This window comes from Octopus sinensis, linkage group LG23 (genome assembly GCF_006345805.1).
Source record: "Octopus sinensis linkage group LG23, ASM634580v1, whole genome shotgun sequence".
Lineage (NCBI taxonomy): Eukaryota > Metazoa > Mollusca > Cephalopoda > Octopoda > Octopodidae > Octopus > Octopus sinensis.
This window is the reverse complement of record NC_043019.1, coordinates 24,245,635-24,269,499: the sequence shown is the minus strand read 5'-3', so window position 1 is coordinate 24,269,499 and position 23,865 is coordinate 24,245,635. Positions and strand designations below refer to the sequence as shown.

Genomic DNA, 23,865 nt, shown 5'->3' with positions numbered 1-23,865 from the left:
TAACAGTGTAGCACAAAACGGCGGTGCATCAGCATGGCCGCATCTCTGAGCTGAAACTAGAAAAAAAAAAAAAAAAAAATATATATATATATATATATATATATATATGTATGTATGTGTGTGTGTGTGGAGGCGCAATGGCCCAGTGGTTGAGACAGCGGACTCGCGGACTCGCGGAGTGTTTGTTGAGCGAAAACACCTAAAAGCTCCACGAGGCTCCGGCAGGGGGTGGTGATCCCTGCTGTACTCTTTCACCACTCTTTCTCCCACTCTTTCTTCTGTTGGCCTGCTCGCTTAGCCAGCGGAGTGGCGTCATTCGAAGGCTAAAACAATGCGAACGCATTGTGACCAGCGATGTGTAACTACATCTGATGGACTGGTCAGTCACGTGATCACGTGATATATATATGTATATATATACATATGTGTGTATATATATATATATATATAATATATATATATATGTATGTATGTGTGTGTGTGTGGAGGCGCAATGGCCCAGTGGTTGAGACAGCGGACTCGCGGACTCGCGGAGTGTTTGTTGAGCGAAAACACCTAAAAGCTCCACGAGGCTCCGGCAGGGGGTGGTGATCCCTGCTGTACTCTTTCACCACTCTTTCTCCCACTCTTTCTTCTGTTGGCCTGCTCGCTTAGCCAGCGGAGTGGCGTCATTCGAAGGCTAAAACAATGCGAACGCATTGTGACCAGCGATGTGTAACTACATCTGATGGACTGGTCAGTCACGTGATCACGTGATATATATATGTATATATATACATATGTGTGTATATATATATATATATATATATATATATATATATACAGGCGTTGGACAAAGTAATGGAAACACTTTATAATTTCAAACAAATTTATTTGAATTTGGGGCAGGACCGCCTTTGGCAGCAATTACAGCTTGAATTCTACTCGTACAAAGTTTGAATTGTTTCCAAAGGAATGTTTGTCCATTCTTCAGCTAACCCAGTCTCCAGTTCTTGTAGTGGTGATGGTGGATGATATCCACTCCTTACTTGTTTTTCTAAAATTCACCGTAAATGTTGAATAATATTGAGATCTGGGGACTGTGGTGGCCAGATAAGATGTTCAACTTCACTAGAATTTTCCTCGTGCCATTCATTAACAACTTTAGCTGAGTGAATTGATGCATTATCATCCTGAAAGACTGCGTTTCCCTCCGGAAACAGTTCCGCAATGATAGAATGAATTTGATCAGATAAAATCCTTAAATGTTCTTGACTATTAATTCTGCCATGAAAGGAAACTATTGGGCCGGCGGATTTCCAATATATAGCCCATCAGATCATTATACATATTCCTCCGTGTTTAACAGGTTGAAGAAGGCAGTCTGGGACAAATGCTTCGTTTGGCTGTCTCCACACGTATACTCGGCCGGTGGTTGGAAATAGAGTAAAGAATGACTAGTCCGAGAAAATAACATTCTTCCACTGCTCTAGGGACCAAATGCTGTAGGTTTTTACTCCACTCTAAACGCTTTGCAACGTTTGTTTTTGAAAGTAGTGATTTTCTGATTGCAGCCCTCCTGTAAAATCCGGCTTCGTGCAGCTCCCGGCGAATAGTTTTATTGGAAATTGGTCATCAAGCTCTGCAGTAATTTTGCGAGTTGTACTTTTGTGATCCTTTCTAACAATTCGCGTAAGAGTCCGACGATCCTTATCTGAAAGTTTTGGTTTTCTTCCAGAGTTTTGTTTCGACGAGGAGGTTTTTCCCTCTTTCTCAAAGGCTGTCATTATTTGCTAGACAATACTTCTTGATACGCCAAACATTTCGGCTGTTTTCGTTACCCTAGAGCCTGTCATACGAGAACCAACAATTTAACCTCTTTGGAAAGTCCGATAGATCAGTCATTTTAATGAAGTTTAATTACCTTTTTTCTGATGATATCTGAAAAGAAACAGCAACTTTAGCAAAACATATTAAGCAACACTAATAATAAATAAGAAAAAACATAAAGAGAAACAAGCTTTTGACGGTTTTATAGATATTTCAAAATTATGATGCTATGATGTTAGGTGTTTCCAATATTTTGTCCAACCCTTGTATATATATATATATATTATATATATATATATATATTTATACAAAGTATGGGATTTTAGTTCACAAGTGATCTAAACGATTAGGTACACTAGATAAGTGCTGTAACGGATTACTAGGGCTCCAAGGTTATAACCGAGACGGTAGTTATAGAGCCATTGCAGAACAATTATATATGTATATATATAAAGAGAGAGACAGACTGAAAGCGATAAAAGAGAGAGAGGGGGATAGATAGATAGATAGATAGATAGATAGATAGATAGATAGATAGATAGATAGATAGATAGATAGATTTCTTTATTGGCCACGCAGGGCTGAACACAGAAGGGACAAAATATAAGGTAGAGCTTTTCATTTTGGGAAGAAGAGTGGAAAAAAGGTCGAATTCCGATCAAAAGGGATCGTGAAAAGAAAAAAAGGAAGAAAAATGTGGGGCCGATCAATAGGGATCGTGTATCACAGAAATGTCAATGTGAAAAGGGGAAACAGATTAGGTTTGCCCGTGGATAGAAAAACCTATGAAAAGACCACGAGAACATTGAGCAATGCAAAACGAAAAACGAAAACATATTACATGCAAAACGAAAACATATTACATGCAAAACGAAAACATATTACAGTAAGTGGCTCTCTTTTTTCCTTGCTACCTTCACCCATCTTTTTTTTTTTTTTTTTGAAGCATTCACTAGACAAAACTTCCCTCTCTACTCTCCCCTTCCTCTTCGAATGATACTTAAAGAAGTTGATGAGAGATTGACCAGAGAGGAAAGTGTTTGTCTCTAGACCTTTCAGATGCGTCCACCGTACACATTCTTTCGCCATAGCCACAAGTACGAGGAAAATGGCTCTTCCTTCTGGTTTCAAGGAAGGTGCGACAATATTCACGATAGACTCGGTTGATAAACCGACTCGTCCCACACGCGATAGCAATCGTTTGACATAGGCCCGCAGGTCGGAAATGTTTGGACACTGTACGAGTGCGTGCAGGACGGTTTCGTTGCTCTGACCGCATCTCGGACAGGTCGGCTCGAGCCTTGCTTGTAGAGCTTATCCCGAATGGCTAGCGCTTCTCGATAGCACTGCCAGGCCAGGGATCTCTGGAAGTTGTCCATAGCTCCCGGCCCGAAAGTCATCTTGAACAGGCGGGTCAGGTATTCCTCGTCGACGCCCAGGTTCGCCCCGAGATCGTCGTCGTACCTCCCCTCCACTAATCCCCTATAGAATGCTTTGGTTGTGTTGAAGTCGCTCAAGGTCGGCCCTAGACAGCATAGTTGCTTGAGAGCAACGCAACACTCGCGGTGCTATTCGCCCTCTCTCGGCCTCTGTTTGATCCTTGACTGCAGTTCGATCATGGAAACGAGCTGCGGAAAAGCGCGCCTCACAAACGGCGATCACACCTGTTCACCGTCGGCTACGTAGAGCCGGAGATCTCGCAGTCTCAGCGCGTGTTTGCGCATCATCAACCACGACTTGTCCAGCCCTCCTTTTAACGGGTGTTAGCAGCAAACGGATCCCCTGACCATCGGAACGCATCCTTTCCACAAGAAGTGGAAGAGAATGCGTTCTAGTTTGGTGATGGTAGGGTCGGGACAAAGCACGACGGTCAGGCGGTAGTAGATGACGGACGCGATGTACGTGCTCGCCACCTCCGCCCGAACTTTTAGGGACAGCTTCCTCTCGGCCCACTTCTGGGCGAGAGTGACCACCCTACTCGTTATCTCGTCCCAGTTCTTCTCCATTTGGAGATCCGGACTAAACCAAACCAAACCATGAGAAGCTCGACCGGACCGTCGGTCCAGCGTCCCATGACGGAAGCGCTGATGGACGGCATGGGCTTGCTTCTCCAGGTGCCGAGCCGCAAGTACACTGACTTTTCCCGGTTGATTTTCGCTCTTGTTACCGCTTCGTAGTCTTTCAGTGTCTCGCCGACCAGCTCGATGTGCTTCTGGCTAAACACTACGACGGTGACGTCGTCCGCGTATGCAGACACGCTCATCCCGCAACCCAATTCTCGTGGGATGCCCCTCAGCGTCGCCAGCTTCCGCAATAGTGGCTCGAGAGTCAATACGTATAGAAGCGATGAGAGCGGGGCAGATATATATATATATATATATATAATATATATATATATATATATATATATATATATAGATAGATAGATAGATAGATAGATAGATAGATAGATAGATAGATAGATAGATAGTTAGATAGATAGATAGATAGATAGATAGATAGATAGATAGATAGATAGATAGATAGATAGATAGAAATTTGATATCAAGGTTGAAGCAGCAGAGGAACTCTGCATATATAAAGTTTGTTTTCGAAATTTAGAGTTGCTCTTCATTCTCCCTCCTTTATTTTTCAGGGGGATACAACCGGCCATACCGTTTTCATTTTGAACAAGGTCGTATCTGTCACAGTATTTGTTAATCATGAACGTATGTTAGAAATTGTTCAAATTGAACGTCTTTTTTTATATCTGTGTTGAGTTTTCTATATGTTGAAAGACATGCAGAAACACACACACACACACTCAAGAAAAATATAACTATATGTATATATATATATATATATGTGTGTGTGTGTGTGTATATGTATATATATATGTGTATATATATATATATATATATATATATATATATATACACTAGCAGAAAGACCGCCCGGCGGGCGGTTTTCTCCTAGCCCCTTGATAATATTTTCACATTTGGTTCTTTGATTCCCAATTCTAATAATTTTTATATTTTACGTTTATTTATTTATTTGTATAATAGTCCTCACTTGCTTAGTAAATATTGCTTTCATTATTTTATCACAGCCATAATCTCACTTTTTTAAACAAACATCACGGTACCCCAACAACAGGGAGAAGCAGTTTGTCAAGTTTTACCTTCCCCTCAAAGCAACAGAGATTTTAATTCAGCAGCTCCTCTGTAAGCTTTACAGTGTGTGCGTGAAAGAGAAGGGCGAGAGAGAACATTGCAAGCAATGAATGAAATAAACATGAAATGAAAATATCGTATAAATAAAAGGACATTACTACAGATGTGTCCTCACCCTAATTTGTTGCCTAATAACATCCAGGAAAATGGATACTTTTTAACAAAATGTTCTACTAATACCGCTTAGATGCTATGGCTTCAGAGAATATAGGAATTTATGTGTAAGAATTTTTCTGAGCGGGTGAAGAGAGGAGTTTCGGAAAGTTCATACAATCTGACTTTTTTCTCTCAAAACTTTCAGGAAGATGGGTATCTTTTAATGAAAATTTATACAAATCCTTTTCAAACGGTATAGATTACGATTATAAAGAAATTTGTGAGAGAAATTTTTTCGGGGATTTTCCCCATTTTTTAAAAAAACTACAGCCTTCTAAATGATGGGGTTGGGCGTGGGGCTTCTTTGTATGAAAGCAGTTTTGAAAACTTTATTTTACACCCTCCTCCGTCATCATCCCACTCCGGACCTATTTTGCCAATTTTTTTTTTATAAAAAAGAAAATTTGAGAAATTATGAATTTTTTCCAACCCCACTCCCTGCCTCTGATTGTTTCTGTTTAGAATTTTAAATATTAGAGAGTCTGAGAAGGTCATTCCTGACATTTATCAATAGTGATTAAAAAAATATGGAGATGTACTTGCATACCAAGTGACTTGATCTGAGATCGTGTGCTGAAACAAAGATAACTGCAGCGTTGAGGATGTTTGTAAGCCATTCAAGAACACAAAAATCGTTAGTTTCACTTCAATATTAAAATTTCATTTGTGTCAAAGTATTTTCGTCGCTTTGAAACCGCGACCTGTTCACTGACGAAACTTCACAAAGTGATGCAGCACGAAGTTTTGTCAGTGAACAGCGCACACACACAAACATACACACGCGCGCGCGCACGTACACACACAGTCATTTCCTTTCATTTGTGTGTATGTGTATCTATGTGTGTGCGCGAGTGTGTTGGTGTGTGTGTGTGTGTGTCACTGTTGAAGTCCCTCGTGCAAATTGTTTGTATATATATATTTATTTCTGTATTGCCCACAGGGGGCTAAACATATAATTCTTTACTACCCACAAGGGTTTAAACATAGAGGGGACAAACAAAGACAGACAAAGGGATTAAGTCGACTGGATCGACTCCAGTGCGTAACTGGTACGTATTTAATCGATTCCAAGAGGATGAAAGGCAAAGTCGAGATCGGCGGCATTTGAACTCAGAACGTAACAGCAGACGAAATACCTATTTCTTTACTACCCACAAGGGGCTAAACACAGAGGGAACAAGCAAGGACAGACAAACGGATTAAATCGATTACATCGACCCCAGTGCGTAACTGGTACTTATTTAATCGACCCCGAAAGGATGAAAGGCAAAGTCGACCTCGGCGGAATTTGAACTCAGAACGGCAGACGAAATACGGCTACGCATTTCGGCCGGCGTGCTAACGTTTCTGCTAGCTCGCCGCCCTGATTGTGTATATATATTGGCTTAGTGGTAGGGAGTGTTTGGAAACGTACAATAAGGTGCAAGCTTCGGTTTCTTGTTGCCAACTTTTTTTCTCCTCGTCTTGTAATAGTAATTATCCAACTTTCTAGGCTCTTCTCACAGCTATCCCGCGTTCAAAAATTATATTGATATTTTAAAAAAATGTATTCAATAAATAATGATTTTACATTACGTATACGTTAATAAAATTTTCGGTTTTCCATGTAGCGGATTAAAACTTAAAAGAGAAAGTGAGAGACTTTGCAAACGAAAATGGAATAGTCCGCAATGAATGAAATAAATATTTAAATTTGCGAGAAATTGGAGTTCAAAAAATTCAATAAACTTGAGAAATCGAAATTATAGGAAATTTCTTAGAACATGAATTTATGAAAATATTTCCAGACAGTCAAGTCTTTAATAATTCCTTTCTTTTAGTACTTTTGGTAATTGTTGCATACCTAATAAATAAACAGCTTTCTCCATTATAGTATAGATATTTATGTATGTACATACGTACATACATAAATATAGTCTCCTTTTAGTCTATGTTGCGTTGTGTTGACTGACTTGCACATAAAATTACTGCATTTAAAATCAAAATTTGTTAGTTAATAAGGTGACAATACTAATATCTATCTTTTAAACACACACATACTCTCTCTCTCTCTCTCTCTCTCTCTCTCGACAACTTTTTCTCTCCAATTGTCCCTCCCGCTACACAGATGTTGTTATTGTCAGACAGTCGGAGATCAGTTTCTCTTTTATAATATAAGACTGTTTCCTTTCTAAAATTTTCTAGAGAGCATATAAAAGTGAGAAATGAGGAAAAATTGAACGAAACTGGGAAACAGGAGTAGGTAGACAAAAAGTGGATGCGGATGTAATGCAAAAAAGTGTGGGGTTGGGATTGGCCAGAGCCAAGTTTTTCTTGCGTAAGACGTCGGGAGGACTAGACGCCAAATAGTTGCATAGAAAAGCTGCTTTATGAGGCAGGGTGAAGCTGAATACGGAAACCATTAGGATGCAAATGACTTGTTGACAACGGCAAAGAAAAACGATTTTGATAGAGTATCGTGTCTTACTAAAGCTAAGCGTGACATACTGAAAGAATGGGGATGGGGAGTTCAAGGACTAGCTTAAAATGACGGTGTAGTTCGTGGAAACAGAATATTAAATTAGGCAATGTGTAATTAGGCAAGTGTAGATGGTAAAAGTAGATTATGTTGAGGATAGTGAGGAGAGAGAAATAAAAGGATCAAAGGAAAACAGAAAACGAAAGAAGGAAAGGAAGAATGAATGAATGAATGAAGATCGTACACACACACGATATTTGCTATGGTCAAGTATCTGTGATTGTTCTGGATAAGCGTATTTATATTTATTTTATTTTATTTTATTTTATTTAGTTTCAGCTCACAAGCTGTGGCCATGCTGGGGCACCGCCATTTGGTGTTGCTACATGATTTTACTTCACGAATGCTTTTTAGCAAATGCCATCTGGTGCATAAGAGAGTTCGATGCAGCTGCCCTCATCTGCACCTCCTGCCGTGAAGTTGGTTCATCTGGGACACCTGACAAGAAGAGATCCAGTTTCATTTTAAAGACATCTGCATCCACCCCATGCAGGTCTCTTAGGTTCTTCGGGAGGATATTGAAGAGCTGTGGGCCTCGGAAGCCCAGGCTATCACAGTATCTTGTCCTACATCTTGATGGCAAATTTGGAGTCCTTGGCACTATGCAGTGGCACCCAGTTCTGGCATTTGTGTAACTCTTGATGCCAAAGTTTGAGACAAGTCCTTCTAGGATCTTACAGATGTATATTATGGCATATCTTTCTCGCCTACGCTCTAATGAATAGAGTCTCAATCTCTTGAGTCTTTCCCAATAGCTTATATGCTGCACAGAGGCTATCTTCTTCGTGTAGCTTCGTTGGATCGCCTCAAGTTCTGTGATTAACTTGACACTGGATGGTGACCATAGCTGAGAGCAATAGTCAAAGTGGCTTAGGACAAGTGTCCTCCAGAGGGCCATCATGGTTTCCTGGTCTCTTGTTCTAAAGGTTCTAAGAATCCATCCGGTCAGCCGCCTACATTTCATTGCCAATTTAGCAACATGCACATGAAAGGTTGCATCATAACTCATGTAAATACCCAGGTCTCGCACTGATTGTGCCTCTGGGATTGCAATCCCTCCAGGTTCAGTGTATTTATTGGGTATTGCATTTAGTTTTGCATGCTGATAGTATAAAGCTTGAAACTTTTCAGCATTGAACTGCATGCTATTCTTTTCAGCTCACTTGTATATTTTGTCCAGCTCACATAGCAGGTGCTTAGCGTCTTCAGGGTTCTGTATTGCCTGTGAAACTTTTGTATCATCTGCATAACTTGTGATCGTGGCTCTCTTTGTGGCTGAGGGCATGTCTGAGAGGGCCATTATGAACAGTAGTGGTCCCAGAACAGTGCCTTGCGGAACACCGCTCACTATTTGCCTGTTAATGGAAGCTTCTACCACCTGATTTCTATCCTTCAGAAAGTCATGAAGCCATTCTCCCAATTTTCCAACTATGCCAAGATCACGCAGTTTGTGACATATCATTCCATGATCGACTTTATCAAAGGCCTTTGCAAAGTCGAGATATATCACTTCCACATTTGAGTGGTTGAGCAGTCGTTTCAGCACCCAGTCATAGTGTTGTAGGAGCTGAGTTAAGCAGCTTCTTCCTGGTCGGAAACCATGTTGGGTGTCAGGCAGCAAGTCATTTTCTTCAAGGAAGGTGATTAGTTTCCTTCTGACTATTCGTCCCATGACCTTGCTGATATGTGAGGTCAGAGCGATAAGTCTGTAGTTCTTGGCCTCCGCTCTGCTACCTCCTTTATGAATAGGGCATATTTTACCTTCCTTCAGTTTTCTTGGAAGTTTGCTAGTTGCAAGGAAGCTCTGAAAGAGGAACTGCAGTGGTCTTGCTAGGACTCTCTTACATACTTTTAGAAGGATTGCTGGGAATCCATCGGGGCCAGTAGCTGAGTTTGTTTTCATTTCATCAATAGCCTTTATTACATTGTCTTCCTTTATATTGATGTAATCAATCATCACTGCCTCTGATTTTATATCTGCAGTGGTAAAGAAATCAGTTTGATTGCTGACTTGAAAATGCCCTAGGGGTGGAGTGAAAATACTCTTGAATTGCTCATTTAGTATTTCACTTACCCTCATTGGATTTTCTGTGAGTGTGCTATCCTTTTCAAGGAGTGGCCCTATCCTGCAGTGCACCGTAGCTGTTTCTTTGCCATACCTGTAGAAAGCTCTGGGGTTAGATTTTATGTTGTCTATAGCCCAGGCTTCTTTGTCTGCTCTTTCTTTTTCATGGGTGAGTTGCAGACATTTTTCAATTTCCAACAGTTTTATTTTCAGGCGGGACTTTTCACTGCTTTCAATTTGTTTGTTTAGGCGATTTGAAACTTTTGTACGCCGTCTCATTAGAATTTTCCTCTCTCTGGGGATTTTGCTCTTGTGTACAGTGGCCTTTCTCTCTGGGACACATATGTAGCATATGGCTTGCATTACAGACTTGAATTGTTGAAGTTTCATGTCGATGTCTGGCGAGGATAGACATTCAGGCCAGTTTTGATTGAGGATCTCTTTCTCAATTTGTTTCCAGTTTGCCTTATGGAAGTTCAAGTTGGAAAGATTCTGAGTGTTTCTTGTAGGCTGCATGTCCATGCTTTCCTTTGGCCCGTGCATGGTCAGCTCTACCGTGTTGTGATCTGAGAGTAGTGTCGGCGTCACTTTCACATTATGGATGAGTTCCATATTATTTGTGAAGCAGAGATCCAGTATGTTACCTGCCCTGGTTGGTTGGAGTATTACTTGCTCCATGTACAGAGTGTTGATGAGGTTCAGGAGGGACCTCGCCTGTCCTCGTTCACATCGTGTCATACCTGGGGGAGAAAGGGCCTCGGGCCATCTGACGTTGGGTAGATTGAAGTCTCCCATAAGAAGTACACTTATGTGTTGTTCTAATGTGACTAGAACTTCTTCTATTTTTATAAGGCAGTCTTCAAACTTGCCTACATGGCTTGGGGCATCTGGAGGGCGATATGTAGCACATATAACTACACCAAGTTGCCTTATATGTACAATTAGTGTATCACACACCGAATTTGAGTATGACAAGAGGACCTGGGGTGTGAGGTCCTCACAGATGTACATAGCAACTCCTCCATGACTCCTTTCTTTTTCTGTCGGTCCGTAGTACAACATACTGGGGTATGTGTATTTCCGCATCTGCTATGTCCGGTTTCAGGTGTGTTTCCGTAAGTGCTATGCATAAGACTTGATTGCATGCAACAAAGTCTCTCAAGAACGGGATTTTTGTCCTATTACTGAGTGTTAGCAGTCCTCTGATGTTCAGTAGGAGCATCGAGGTGAGGTGTATACTGTTGCTGGCGGTGTTCATTTTGGGTCTATTTGCTGTGGCGGTCTTGTGTATTGTGGATAGTCCCATCTGCGAGTTTGAGTTTGATGGAGCCAGGTTAGCTGATGTATAATCTTTTGTTTATATATATAGGTATATATAAACACAGACTTAAAACGAGAAATATGACAAATAAATAAATATATAAAGTTAAATAAGTAAGACATATTGCAGAACTATGAAACGAAACAATAGCTATAAAAGAGTGTGAAAAATTAAAATAAATATCCCCATGAAAGGGAAAAAATTGAATTTGAGGTTTTGAGCTATGCACTTTATCAACAAGAAGGAAAAGTAATAAGTGAAAAAGAAACGGAAATTATACCTAGTTTACGATGTCTATTCTAAGCAGAAAATTAGGAAGTGATATATTCCCATACACAGGGACCTTATGCAAGGCAGTTTACCGCTTGAATGTAGTTCTTTTTTAGATCTAGTTATGCACAAAGAGACAAGATGTGCTTGACATTTAGTATTATCCAAAATAGCAAACAATCTCGTTGTACATTACATTAACACCCCGATCACAGACACAATTCCATGATTGTGTGTGTGTGTGTGTGTGTGTGTGTCTGTGTGTGTGTGTGTGTGTGTGTTAGAGTTGCTTAGCAGTTTGGCAAAAGTGACCAATAGAATAAAAACCAGTCTCCTAGAATATAAGATCTTGAATAATTCTTCAAAACAGAGAAAGCTAAAGGAGTTTCCAGGCTTATAATCTCCCACTAAAGGAGTTTCCTTGCTTATAATCTCCCACTCCACAGAAAACCTTTTTTTCCTGTCTTTCAAATCTCAAATAAATTTACTAAGGCTGATAAAAGAAGACCTATTCCTATTATTAAAGGTGTAAATATGGTTAGAGACGCATTTCTTAACAACATTTTGCGTTACTCCCATGTAAAAGAAAATTTACCTTCAGATATCACCGTACATCTGTAAACAACATTCTTTTGTTTACAATAATTTTCAAATAAACATTCACTACTAACCCTGTCATCATAAAAAGTATTTTCATTAGTACTCGTATTATAACTCTGTATTACATTTAGTATAACTGCTACTTTCCATATTATCTACTGTTTAGTATAATTGCTACTTTCCATTTTATCTACAGTCAAGGGTTTGAGATGGGATTTAACACGGATTGTTGCACTTTGTACATTAGACGTCCTAAATTTACTTTCATTACTTGCGTTTATTATTTTAGCATTACTATTATGCTGTTTGCTACTATTACAATTATTATAAAAGTTAGGCTAGGTATGGTCATAAATGTGCAACTGAAGATAGCATTGCATTTAAATTGATGTAATGATTGCATTGTTCAATTAAATGGATCCGCTTGAAACGATCGAACTGCATCACTACTTGATATACTGTTGCTTATTTTGATTACAAACACACACACATATATATATATGTGTATATATAAACGTATACATAAGCCATATACGTATATGTGTGTGTGTGTGAGTGTGTGTATATGCAGGGTTCGATGGGTAAATTGTCACCATTTCATATTTTTATTTCGCACATGCGCATTGGTTTTTTACTTTGTCGATTACACAGTGTATCAGGGTCTGTTGGACACTGTCTATAAGAAAAACGGCACCATGACACGAATCACTCTGCCAGAAATTTGGAAACGACATGCTGTACTGTTGGCGTTCGCACCGGAAGCACCAATACGAACATTTCAGAGTGTTTGGGTGTCAATCTGAGGAGAGTGCAGAAGATTCGGAAAGAGTGGGATGAATCTAATGGTAACTACAAAGGTACAGTAGTTCAGAAAACTCACTCTGATCGTTCTGATAACACAAAAACTCTTCAATTTGTTGGTGAGATCCAGGCCATGATTGACAACGATCCCTACAATTCAATCAGGTCCATCGCGAGGTACAAGGGAGTGTCTGACTTTCTTATCAAACAGGTAGTGTATGAAGATATTCGATACTCCTCATACAAGATGAGAAAGGACAATTTTTATCCCAAGCCATCAAGAAGAAGAGGATAGACCGCGCGACCAAGTTTTTCAAGAAACTCAAGCATCCCCTCCAACCGAACATGCTTTGGTCTTTCTCAGACGAGAAAATTTTCTGCTAGGATCAGATGGTGAACACAGAGCAACAGTTGGCTTGCCATGTCCCAAATCATGTACCAAGAGTGATAAAAATCAAATATCCAGTGAGCATCATGGTATTTCGTGTGGTGACTAGTGATGGCGACGTTATGCCTCCATTCATCTTCCCATACAACCACAGAATCAACACGGATGCCTATATCAGGTGCCACGATGAAGTAGTGCTGCCCATGGTCAAGAGGGCGGTTGTTGGAACTCCTTATGTCTGGCAACAGGATTCTGCACCATGCCACACAAGCAGAAGAACCCAGTCATGGCTGTCAGAGCATTTCTGTGGCCACATCACCCCTAACAACTGGCTACCTATCTTACCAGAATGAAAACCTCTTGATTATTATGTATGTGGCGCAGTTGAGCGAGTGACCAACACAACTGCTTGTAGCATCAAAGATAAACTGAAGGCAAGGATCATGGCAGCATTCACCAACTTAAACAAGGAGACTGTTCAGAAGATTTGCAGGAGATTCCGAAATCGTCTGGAAACCGTGGTTGAATCCAATGGCGATTTTATTGAATAAATTTACTCTTTAGTATTTCATGATAACTTTATGTGATTTCGGTAAAAGAAACATCTGTTAAAATGAGGCGTCAGTGTTATTTTCGTGTTTCCGTAATTTAGAGGACAATTAAATAGTGCATCCTGTGAGTGTATATATACATATATATATATATATATATATATATATATATGAAGAGAGAGAGAGAGAGAGAGAGAGAGAGAGAGAGTCATATGCGTATATACGCATGTTCTTTATGCGTATGGCTATAATGACTGATCTTTTAAAGCGCATCGTCTTCATCATTGTCACCGATATATTTTGTGGATAGTTTGAAAATTTTGCTCATCAACAATCAAAAGTCTTAAAATACGCATATCATAAATATTTTAAGATGATAACATCATTTTAAGCGATTCTATCTTTGTAAACATGTTTCATGTGTCTAATTAAAAAGTTAATACAATCACGACTCTTTGTGTCTGATAGTTAACTTCAATTTCTGAAGTTCGGTTTGCAAGACAGAAATTTAACCCGGATTGTATGTCAGTCTTTTAAAGTTTACTTCCTTGGAACTGTCGATAGATACTAACTTCGTAAATGTGAATTTATGTAATTTATCCTGATAACTGAATATTATATTTACTCAACCAGTTTACCACAACTTCGCTATTGAAAAGAAAAAAAAATTGTATCTTTAAGTGTTCTTTTTCTTGTGAATCAACCTTTTCTTAATTGTTAGCAAATTTGTACTATGAATGATACAATTCTTAACAAATGGACCTTATTTGATTAGTACGAAATAACCTCTTTTATTGTGGTTTTTCCTTTATCAAACCTGTTTTCTTGTATGGAATAACAAAAAGGTAAAGCATTGGGTAAGTATGATTCTGAAATAACGTACGAATATTGATCAATTGGTGACATGTTTAATGCAGTGAGCATTAAAAAATAGTGTATTAACGAATCAAAAGACTATTGCAACGAAAGACATCATTACACTCATAGTGGATGTTGTTTAAAAGCGTTTAACAAAAACTTAAATGTTCTGAAATTAATGAAATCAGTTTAATCGGTATTCCAAAGTATTATATCTAAATCAAAATTAGGTCGTTAAAAATCGAAGCATATTAGTCTTGTACAAAAGTAAATGAAATTAAAATTATATACATTTTTAAAAATCTATTGTGGAAATGGGAAAATAGGAAAAAATAAGCTAATGATTACTTCAAGCATATACTTTTTATTGCTTATCAGTGTTTTTGATTGCCGATCACCTAGTGTGCGAAATTAGAGAAAGCTTAACATTTGAGAGTATTTTCATGAGAAGTATTTAAGTATTTCGTCGTTAAGATTAAGCATTAGGTATGAATAGGGAAGAGTTGGTGTCTTTAGAGGCAGATTGGTAGAAATGAGTTTTTAACGATATATTTGAGAGTTTTAACTTAAGGCCGCACGGTACATATGAACCCTGATAGGTTCATATGTTCCTATATTCATACTTTCCTGTATGGGAAATGTTTTAAAACCTCGGAAACTAAATCATAAAATGGAATAGAGATAAACATAACTAGTGGCAACGAGCTGATAAAAACATATGCTCGATGTCAGACCGCAATAGAAGAATTGCACGAAGGAATGAATTGCGCAGATATGACTAAATATAACAAAAATTAGTTATCAAATTCAAAAAGAAAAAGGTCGTCACCAACCAGCGGGCAAATAATGATTGATTAGATTGATAGTTGGAAAATAAATCAGAGAAACTACAAGCTATAAAATATTCCCTGTAAAGGCGCAGGTGTGGCCGTGTAGTAAGAACTTAGCTTCTCAACCACATGTTTCCGGATTCAGTCCCACTTCATGGCGTCTTGGGAAAGTATCTTCTGCTATAGTCTCAGGCCGACCAAAGCCTTGTAAACTGAAAAAAGGCCGCTGTATAAATATGTGTGTGTGTGAGTGTATGTCTATGTTTGCATCTGACGCTTAATACTGCTTGACAATTAGTTGTGGTTTGTCTATATCCCACATACCTTAGCGGTTCGGCAAAAAGGACTGATAGAATGAGTACCAGGCTTTGAAAAAGAAAACAAATACAGGGGACAATTTGTTCGACTAAACCCTTCAAGGCTGCCGTCCAATGACTGAAGCAAATAAAAGAGTAAAGTAACAGGCCATGTCTGATTAAACTTTATGAGCATTTTCAGACGTGACAGTATTGCAATTCTTATAAACATAACTGAAATCTTGTTTCATTTGTGTGAATAAGGATTCGACTATACCTCTGATAAATCATTACATTTTAGTCTTCAACTCTAAAATATCTATATAGATTATTTTTAAGTGGCTATGATAAAAGAGTTTTTGAATATTATCAAAAACAAGTATCATAAGATATCTTTAGATATCAGCTGATCTGCTACAACACGAGTTTACCAATTTTCTGGGTCAGAATAAACTCAGTAGTAATCTAAAAGAGACTTCAAAATTAAAAATAAAAATTTGGCCTAGCTATTTCCTATAGAAATTAATTCTTTATTATCAAAGTCCTACTACTTAAAAATGATGTCATTTGCTGTTCAGAAATACCTTCAGCAGTTCGTCGGTGGAGAAGTCCAACCGGTGGAGCGACGGTCAAAACATTGCATAGAGCTGCCCCTTAGTACATTCGGTTCAATGACCGACCGAGTTGATTTTCTTATTTACTTCAGTGTCGATAGAGCAGCTACCACTAATGAACTAGGGTTGCGATATTATCATCTAATTGATATTTTTAATGTATTTGTCATGTGTGAGTGAAGAAAATCGATAAACTTATGAATAAATATTATGAGCATACTATGTTTTTCAACATGCAGTTTTGAAAAATCGTGTAACACTGTACCTTATCCCACCTATTTATTAAATCAATATTTTCTATTTTTATATTTTCTATCGTAAATCATTGTCTATATATATATATATATTTTTTTTTTTTTTGCTGGAGATTTAGATTTGTGTTAAGATATTTATAATTTATTCGCAAAAATATTAAAAAGAGAAAAACTAGATCAAACCTTTTTGGAGAATTTTCCCAAAAACTGAACTTCCTCGTCCACTTTCATACGTCGGGCAGTTCCATCGTCTACTCTTGAATTGGTATTTGCATTCAAGTATAGCTTGTTTTGCCCCTTGGTAAACAGCGGTAATACTCCCTGGATTTTTTGAAACTAAATTTCTTTGTCTTCTTGTTAGTGGTAACGAAGTTGGATTTTGTATTTGTGTTTGTGGTACCAACATGTTATTAATGGATTCTGCATGCGCCAGTGTCCTGAAAATACACACAATTGTTTTATTATATAATAGAAAAAATTATTTCAAGATATTTTGAATCGTTTGCAAACAATTTGTCTTATTTTAGTTAGGTTATTTTTATTATCATGAAAGTATTAAAAATTCTTATTTCATTAACCAGTTTTCTCCAATTATTAAGAAAGTATAGTAGTAGTATATGCATATTGTTGCCTTTAAAATGCTACATACTGTCTTGTAAACAAATCAAAGAAGCATATTTTCCAAAACAATTAATAATGTAATGTATTGTGCAAGCAATAAATGAAGAAAGAATCAAGTTGTAAGTCAGAGTTTAAATTTAAAAACATCTTTCACGCCCTCATATCCATCGGATTAGTAAGTGTTGGTTGTAGGCTTAATCTCCAACTCAACAATAAGTCTGATACAAGTTTTATATTCAGCAGAGCTAACTATGTCCATTGCCAAAGAAGTTTGAGTGAAGACTATCAAATATCTTCGACAGAGAACTTACATCCAAACACCAGCGATACGCGTACATACAAACACACGTTTTTACCAATATATATATATATATATATATATATATACGAAGTGCTATCAAAAAGTTCCCGGACTAGTTTTGTAGCGCGCCAATTGATAGCAACACACGGCTGCGTGCGCAGTGAGGGCTAGCAGCAACCTTCATGGGGGCATATGCCGAGTGACGTCGCAGTGTTTACTTCGCAAATTGAACTTTGTGAAATTTGTGTTTACGTGATCACGTGTATGCGACTTTTGTTATGGACAGGAAACTGGAACAAAGAGCCAACGTGAAATTTTGCGTTAAGCTTGGGAAGTCTTCTACAGAGACATTGAGCATGCTTCTGCAAGCTTACTGTGTGACGAAGCAATGGGTCGTACGCAATGTTTTGAGCGACACGGGCAATTTAAAATGTACGACAGAAGCGCAGCTCAATCTAGAGCATACTCATTCGCGTGTTCGACATCCGTGGTATTGTGCATCGAGAATTCGTCCCTCAGGGTCAGACCGTCAATCGAGAGTTCTACTCCGACATTTTGAAGCGTTTGAGGGAGGACATTCGGCGAAAGCGACCGGATCTGTGGAGCGCAAAGAATGACGACAACGCACCTTGTCACCGAGCTCTCATCATTAGTGAATTTCTCACCAAAACAACATGTCATCCTTCCTCTCCTGACGTATTTAGCACCGGCGTACTTCCATCTCTTTCCCCAGATAAAAATACAACTCAAAGGTCGCCGTTTTAAGACCGTTGTCGAGATCAAGAGCGAATCGAAGAAGTTCCTCGACTCGTATACGGAAAACATTTTCCAGGCCGCATTTCAAAAGTGACAGGAACACTGGGACCGGTGTATTGCTGAGCAAGGTAACTATTTCGAAGGAGAGGGTGTTAAAATTTAGGTAAATAAGTTATTTAGTATAATAATAATAATAATAATAATAATAATAATTATTATTAGTGTTGTTGTTATTATTATTATTATTAAACTAGTCCTGGAACTTTTTGGTACCACCTCGTTTATATATATATATTTATATATATATATATATATATAAATGTGTGTGTGTGTGTACGTATATATATATATATATATATATATATATATCACCGTGATCACCGTGACCGACCAGGCTATCAGATATTGCTACACATCGCTGGTCACAATGCGCTTCGCATTGTTTTAGCCTTCAAATGATGCCACCCCGCTGGCTAAGCGAGCAGGCCAATATATATATATATATATATATATATATATATATATATATATATATATATATATATATATATATTGAAATGGATAAATGAATCATCTTGTTACGGATTATTCAAAATTTAACCGATACCTGGGTAGCAAAAATCACAACAGAAAAAACACGGTTGAGGTTACGACCATGGGGTGTCGCAACCGTGCCTTAGCGCGGATAATTGAAGTTTTATATATTTAGTGAAGGGAAGAAATGGAGCTGAACGAAGATTCTACAAAATTCCTTTTTATTATTTTCTACACATGTTTCAAAGGCTGCAAATTTCCAAATTCGGATTGAATAAGGAGACCATTTTGCAGCTTTCTCTTCAGGAAAATCCAGGAATTTAAATCTCCAAACAAATGCGCAGCAAGCTTTTCGAATAAAACGCTCCCTAGATGCCCATAGTATGAATGGCACAAAACTGCTATATATATATATATATATATATATATATATGCATATATAGGAAACGCAGAAAACGCAACTGGCATTTGTAAGGTTCATATAATACACACGTTCTTCCGTAAGACGATTGTCGCAAATGAGCAAACTGATTGTCACCTGTTACGCAATTTTTTCTAGGTTTTACTAGACGTAGAATCGAAACTGTACGCACGCATGGCTATAATGAACCCGCACCTCTATGTATCCGTATCGCTCTTTTAAACCTGGATTCTCAGATTCACTAACGGTCTACATTCATAATCTATTAGATAAAAATGTTAATTATGGATTGAAATGGTTAGTGATGGGATCTGCTCCGCCCAACCGAGGGAATGATTCCTGTGGACTGTGTACTAAAAAAGGGTTAACTACTTATTAAATAAAAGAAATAAATTAAGGATTTACTGCTCTCACCTGAATGATTGGACATTGTCACTGCAAGTGGCAATAAGCTTAAACTGAATTATTTTTGTCCACAACTAATATTCAGCCTGGCAGTTAGCTACTATATTCTCTTTTACTTGTTACATTTATGAAAAACTATATAGATATACTATATTGTATTGCTCTTTCTACAATATAGGATATTGTATATTCTATATTGCAAAGTTCTTACAGCACAGTCACAGAGGTGGCTGTGTAGAAAGCTTTGTGAGTGAATTTGATTGACAGAAACTGAAAGAAGCCTATCATGTGTGTGCGAGTGTGTATGTGTGTATGTGTGTGTGTTTGTGTATATGTGCGCGCGCGTGCTTTGTTTGACCCCCTCCATAGCTTGACAACTGGCGTTGGGGTGTTTAAGTCCCCAAAACTTAATGGCTCGGCAAAAGAACTGAATAGAATAAGTACCAGTAAAAATTAAGTACTGTGGTCGATTCGCACGACTAAAATTCTTTGTACCTACCTACCTACCTTCTTACCTACCTACCTACCTACCAGCTTACATACCTACCAACCTACCTACTTACCTATCTACATACATACATAATCCTTAGACATAATCGAATTACCGAGTAGTACCACTTGTGTTTACTATCAGAATAATAGACTTCAGGAATTAGCATCACGGTGGCCAAATTGTGGATGAGGAATGGGAAGAAGTAATGATATGATATGGAATGTTAAATGTATTGAGAGAAGTGGGGCAAGGCGATGAGAGGTTGTGAAAGTAGAGAGGAGCCGTATAGAGTAGTAAAAAGTAAAGCGTGGAGAAGTGACTAAATTTTGTAGCAGGATCCAGGTCAGTTGAGGTGGAGAAAGATGAATTTGGTGAGTAAAAAGAAAGTCAACAAAGCAAAGGAAACCATTGATAACATAGTCGCACATATTAGGGCACAAAGGGTGAGGATAAAGAGATAATCTGCGAGAGAGTTGCTATTAGTATAATAGAGATGGTCAAAACTAAACTGTTAATAACTTATAAAGAAACGAAAGGTTTAGAATTATAAATTGATCAGTTATAAAGACAAATACCTTTTTACGCTACTTTATATTTCCTCTGCTTTACTTTCCTCACTCTGTATTATTAAGTATTTTTACCTTCAAAGATTAAGTTAATGGTCTGTAAATTTGTAATCCTATTGAAAATTTATTATCGGTGATACTGTATATAAGTTTTTGTACACGATCTACAAGCAGTATACAATAAAACTGTAGTTAATGGAGCTTGTTATTTCTTTAGCCGTCATTCAAGTGTTGTTTCTTACACACTTGTTTTGGAAGAACTTTGTTTTCCTGTAGATATTTGGATGTGGCTGATCAATGGGCAAACTGCCAGGATTGGATAGCATGTCCTATAAAATTCATTGCTAAATGATAGATTTGTTCACTACTCACTTCGCAGTTGTCTATTGTAAGTATTATCGGACTGAAAACGCATATGGAACCGGAAATGGTGACGTTATTAAGGGATGACCTCAGAAAGGGGAAAACATTTGATAACATCGGCTCCATAACTGCTTAACACTGACTTAATTTTTTTCTTTTTTTAGTGAAGAAACTGACAGTTGCTCTGGCTTATTTATCGTCACACATTCTGGTTCTATATGTGACAAATACCACCTATTTTGATGTATTGTTTGAGTGGGTGGACACTAAGGCTTGCTTCGCTGAAGCTTTGGTCCATTTATGTAAGGCTAAAATTACCTAATGATTGTATTAAGGGTGAGCAATCTCATTCGCATCATCAGAGTCTGGGCGAGACCCTGCTCATCGGTATTTAAATAACTGCTGAACATCTACATTATAGAAGGAAAAAGAACATAGCATGCATAGGGACCTGGTCAATTTAAATCGGTTGAAAGATTTCGATAGAGTCGAACATTGATACTTATTCGGGTGAATAGGAAATGGGAAGAGGTGAACTGGGTGGCTAGTCTCACGCAGAAAGAGAATTATTCCTAAAGGATCGGATGAAGGTAATGAATGCCTACATTGAACTGTCATGCTCTGACTCACTTCATTGCTGGCCGGATGGTTCATTTGCCGTCAACATCCGTTGCGTGGTAGACTGGGAATGCCGCGGCTAATGATGCGCAGGCATACGCTGAGGCTACAATATCTCTAGTGCTTCCTGACGATGAGCACGTGTGGTTGCAGTTTCCTAGACGCGCTTTTCTGCAGCTCGTCTCTTTGACTGAGCTGCAGTCATGGATCAAGCGGAGACTGATGCATACGGTGGAAGTTCTACATTGGTACTGTACATAGGTTTAGAGGCGGGAAGTGCCATGTCGCTCTAAGTGAGGCTCTGGGCTTCGACGAGAATCAAGAGGCCCTTACTGCGGAGGCAAGGGCTTTTTAATTCTTATTTTTAGCAATGTCGGGGCTACCCTGCAACCTCAGTAACAACTAGTGAAAAATGACCTTTTCCTTTTTGGCTTATATTACGTGTAGCTGCTTTCATTGCCATACATACATACATACATACATACATACATACATACATACATACATACATAATACATACATACATACATACATACATACATACATACATACATACATATATATATATATATATATATATATATATATATATATATATATATATATATATATATATATATATATATATATATATATATGTGTAGGCGCAAGAGTGGCTGTGTGATAAGAAGCTTGCTTCCCAACCACATGGTTCCGGGTTCAGTTCCACTGCGTGGCAACTTGGACAAATGTCTTCTACTATAGCCTCGGGCCGACCAAAGCTTTGTGAGTAAATTTGGTAGATGGAAACTGAAAGAAGCCCCTTGTATATGTATATACATATACATGTATGTGTGTGTTTGTCATTTTTGTTTCTGTTTGTGCCCAGCCCCCACTATCGCTTGACAACCCGTGTCGGTGTGTTTACGTCCCCGTCACTTAGCGGTTCTGCAAAAGAAACCGATAGAATAAGTACTAGGCTTACAAAGAATAAGATTCATTCTACTAAAGATGGTGATCCAGCATGGTCGTAGTCAAAGAAAAGTAGAACTCAAAATATAAGTATAGGTATATTTTTATTAATATTTGGCGGAAGTAACAGAGTGACTCAAGGACCGAGAGTTTCGTGCGTGTGCACTTATCAAACAAGTCACACTTAAAAAACCTGTGACGAAACTCTCGGACCTTGAGTCATCTCTTACTTCTGCTAAATACTAATATGTGTATGCGTGTGTTTGTGTGCGTGTGTGTGTGTACGTGTGTTCATATATGTGTTCTTGAGCAAGGCACTTCATTTCACGTTGCTCCAGTTCACTCAGCTGTAGAAATGAGTTGCGACGTCACTGGTGCCCAGCTCTATTGGCCTTTGCCTTCCCCTAGGATATCGTGGCACTCCGTCAGTTACGACGACGAGAGTTCCAGTTGATCCGATCAACGTAACAGCCTGCTCGTGAATTTAACGCGCAAGTGGCTGAGCACTCCACAGACAAATGTCCCGTTAACGTAGTCCTCGGGTAGATTCAGCGTGACACAGAGTGTGAAAAGGCTGTCCTTTTGAAATACAGGTACAACAGAAACAGGAAGAATGAGTGAGAGAAAGTTGTGGTGAAAGAGTACAGCTGGGTTCGCCACCATCCCCTGCCGGAGGATCGTGGAACTTTAGATGTTTTCGCTCAATAAACACTCACAACGCCCGGTCTGGGAATAGGGACCGCGATCCTACGACCGAGAGTCCACTGCCCTAACTATTGGGCCATTGCGCCTCCACTTTGGATAACATCGGTGGCGTAGAGAGGGGTGGTTAGTATGCATGGGCGACTGCTGGTCTTCGATGAACAACGTTACTGGATTTGTGCCGCGGTAGGGAATTTTCTATGTGCAGTCCTCTGATCCTTTATGATCGAAGGGGTCTTTACCCATGCATGTATATACATATACTTCTGAAAGAAGGTGAGCGTCGCGAGGGAGGTGCTGAACTCAGGTGCTGTTATTGAAAGCTGGGTGAAAAAGTGGTGAAAATGGCAAGAGTGGATGGCACCACACTAACTGTAGTCGACAGAGTAGGTGAGCAAAAATTGAAGAGGAAACTTGTTATGTCTGGGCAAGACTCACAAGCACTAATAATATGAGTCGCGCTTTCGACCTTCTGCCCACACAATCTGCAGAGGTTCGTTGTTCTTGTGTGGTGTATATCCCTTTTCACTGAGTTGATATTCAATGCTTATCCTGGACAGCGATGGTTAGGCTTTCAGTCTTCTCTTTAAT

The 23,865-nt window shown here is 38.7% G+C and overlaps 1 protein-coding gene across 1 annotated transcript in view; it reads right to left on the bottom strand.

Moving 5' to 3' along the window:
- The window catches only part of LOC115223593 (protein Wnt-1-like), a 138,922-nt gene that overhangs the window by 67,687 nt on the left and 47,370 nt on the right, over positions 1 to 23,865 (bottom strand). The window contains exon 2 of the mRNA XM_029794243.2: positions 16,727 to 16,980. Within this exon, the coding sequence (XP_029650103.2) occupies positions 16,727 to 16,980 (254 nt within the window). The remainder of the gene's footprint in view (positions 1 to 16,726; positions 16,981 to 23,865) is intronic.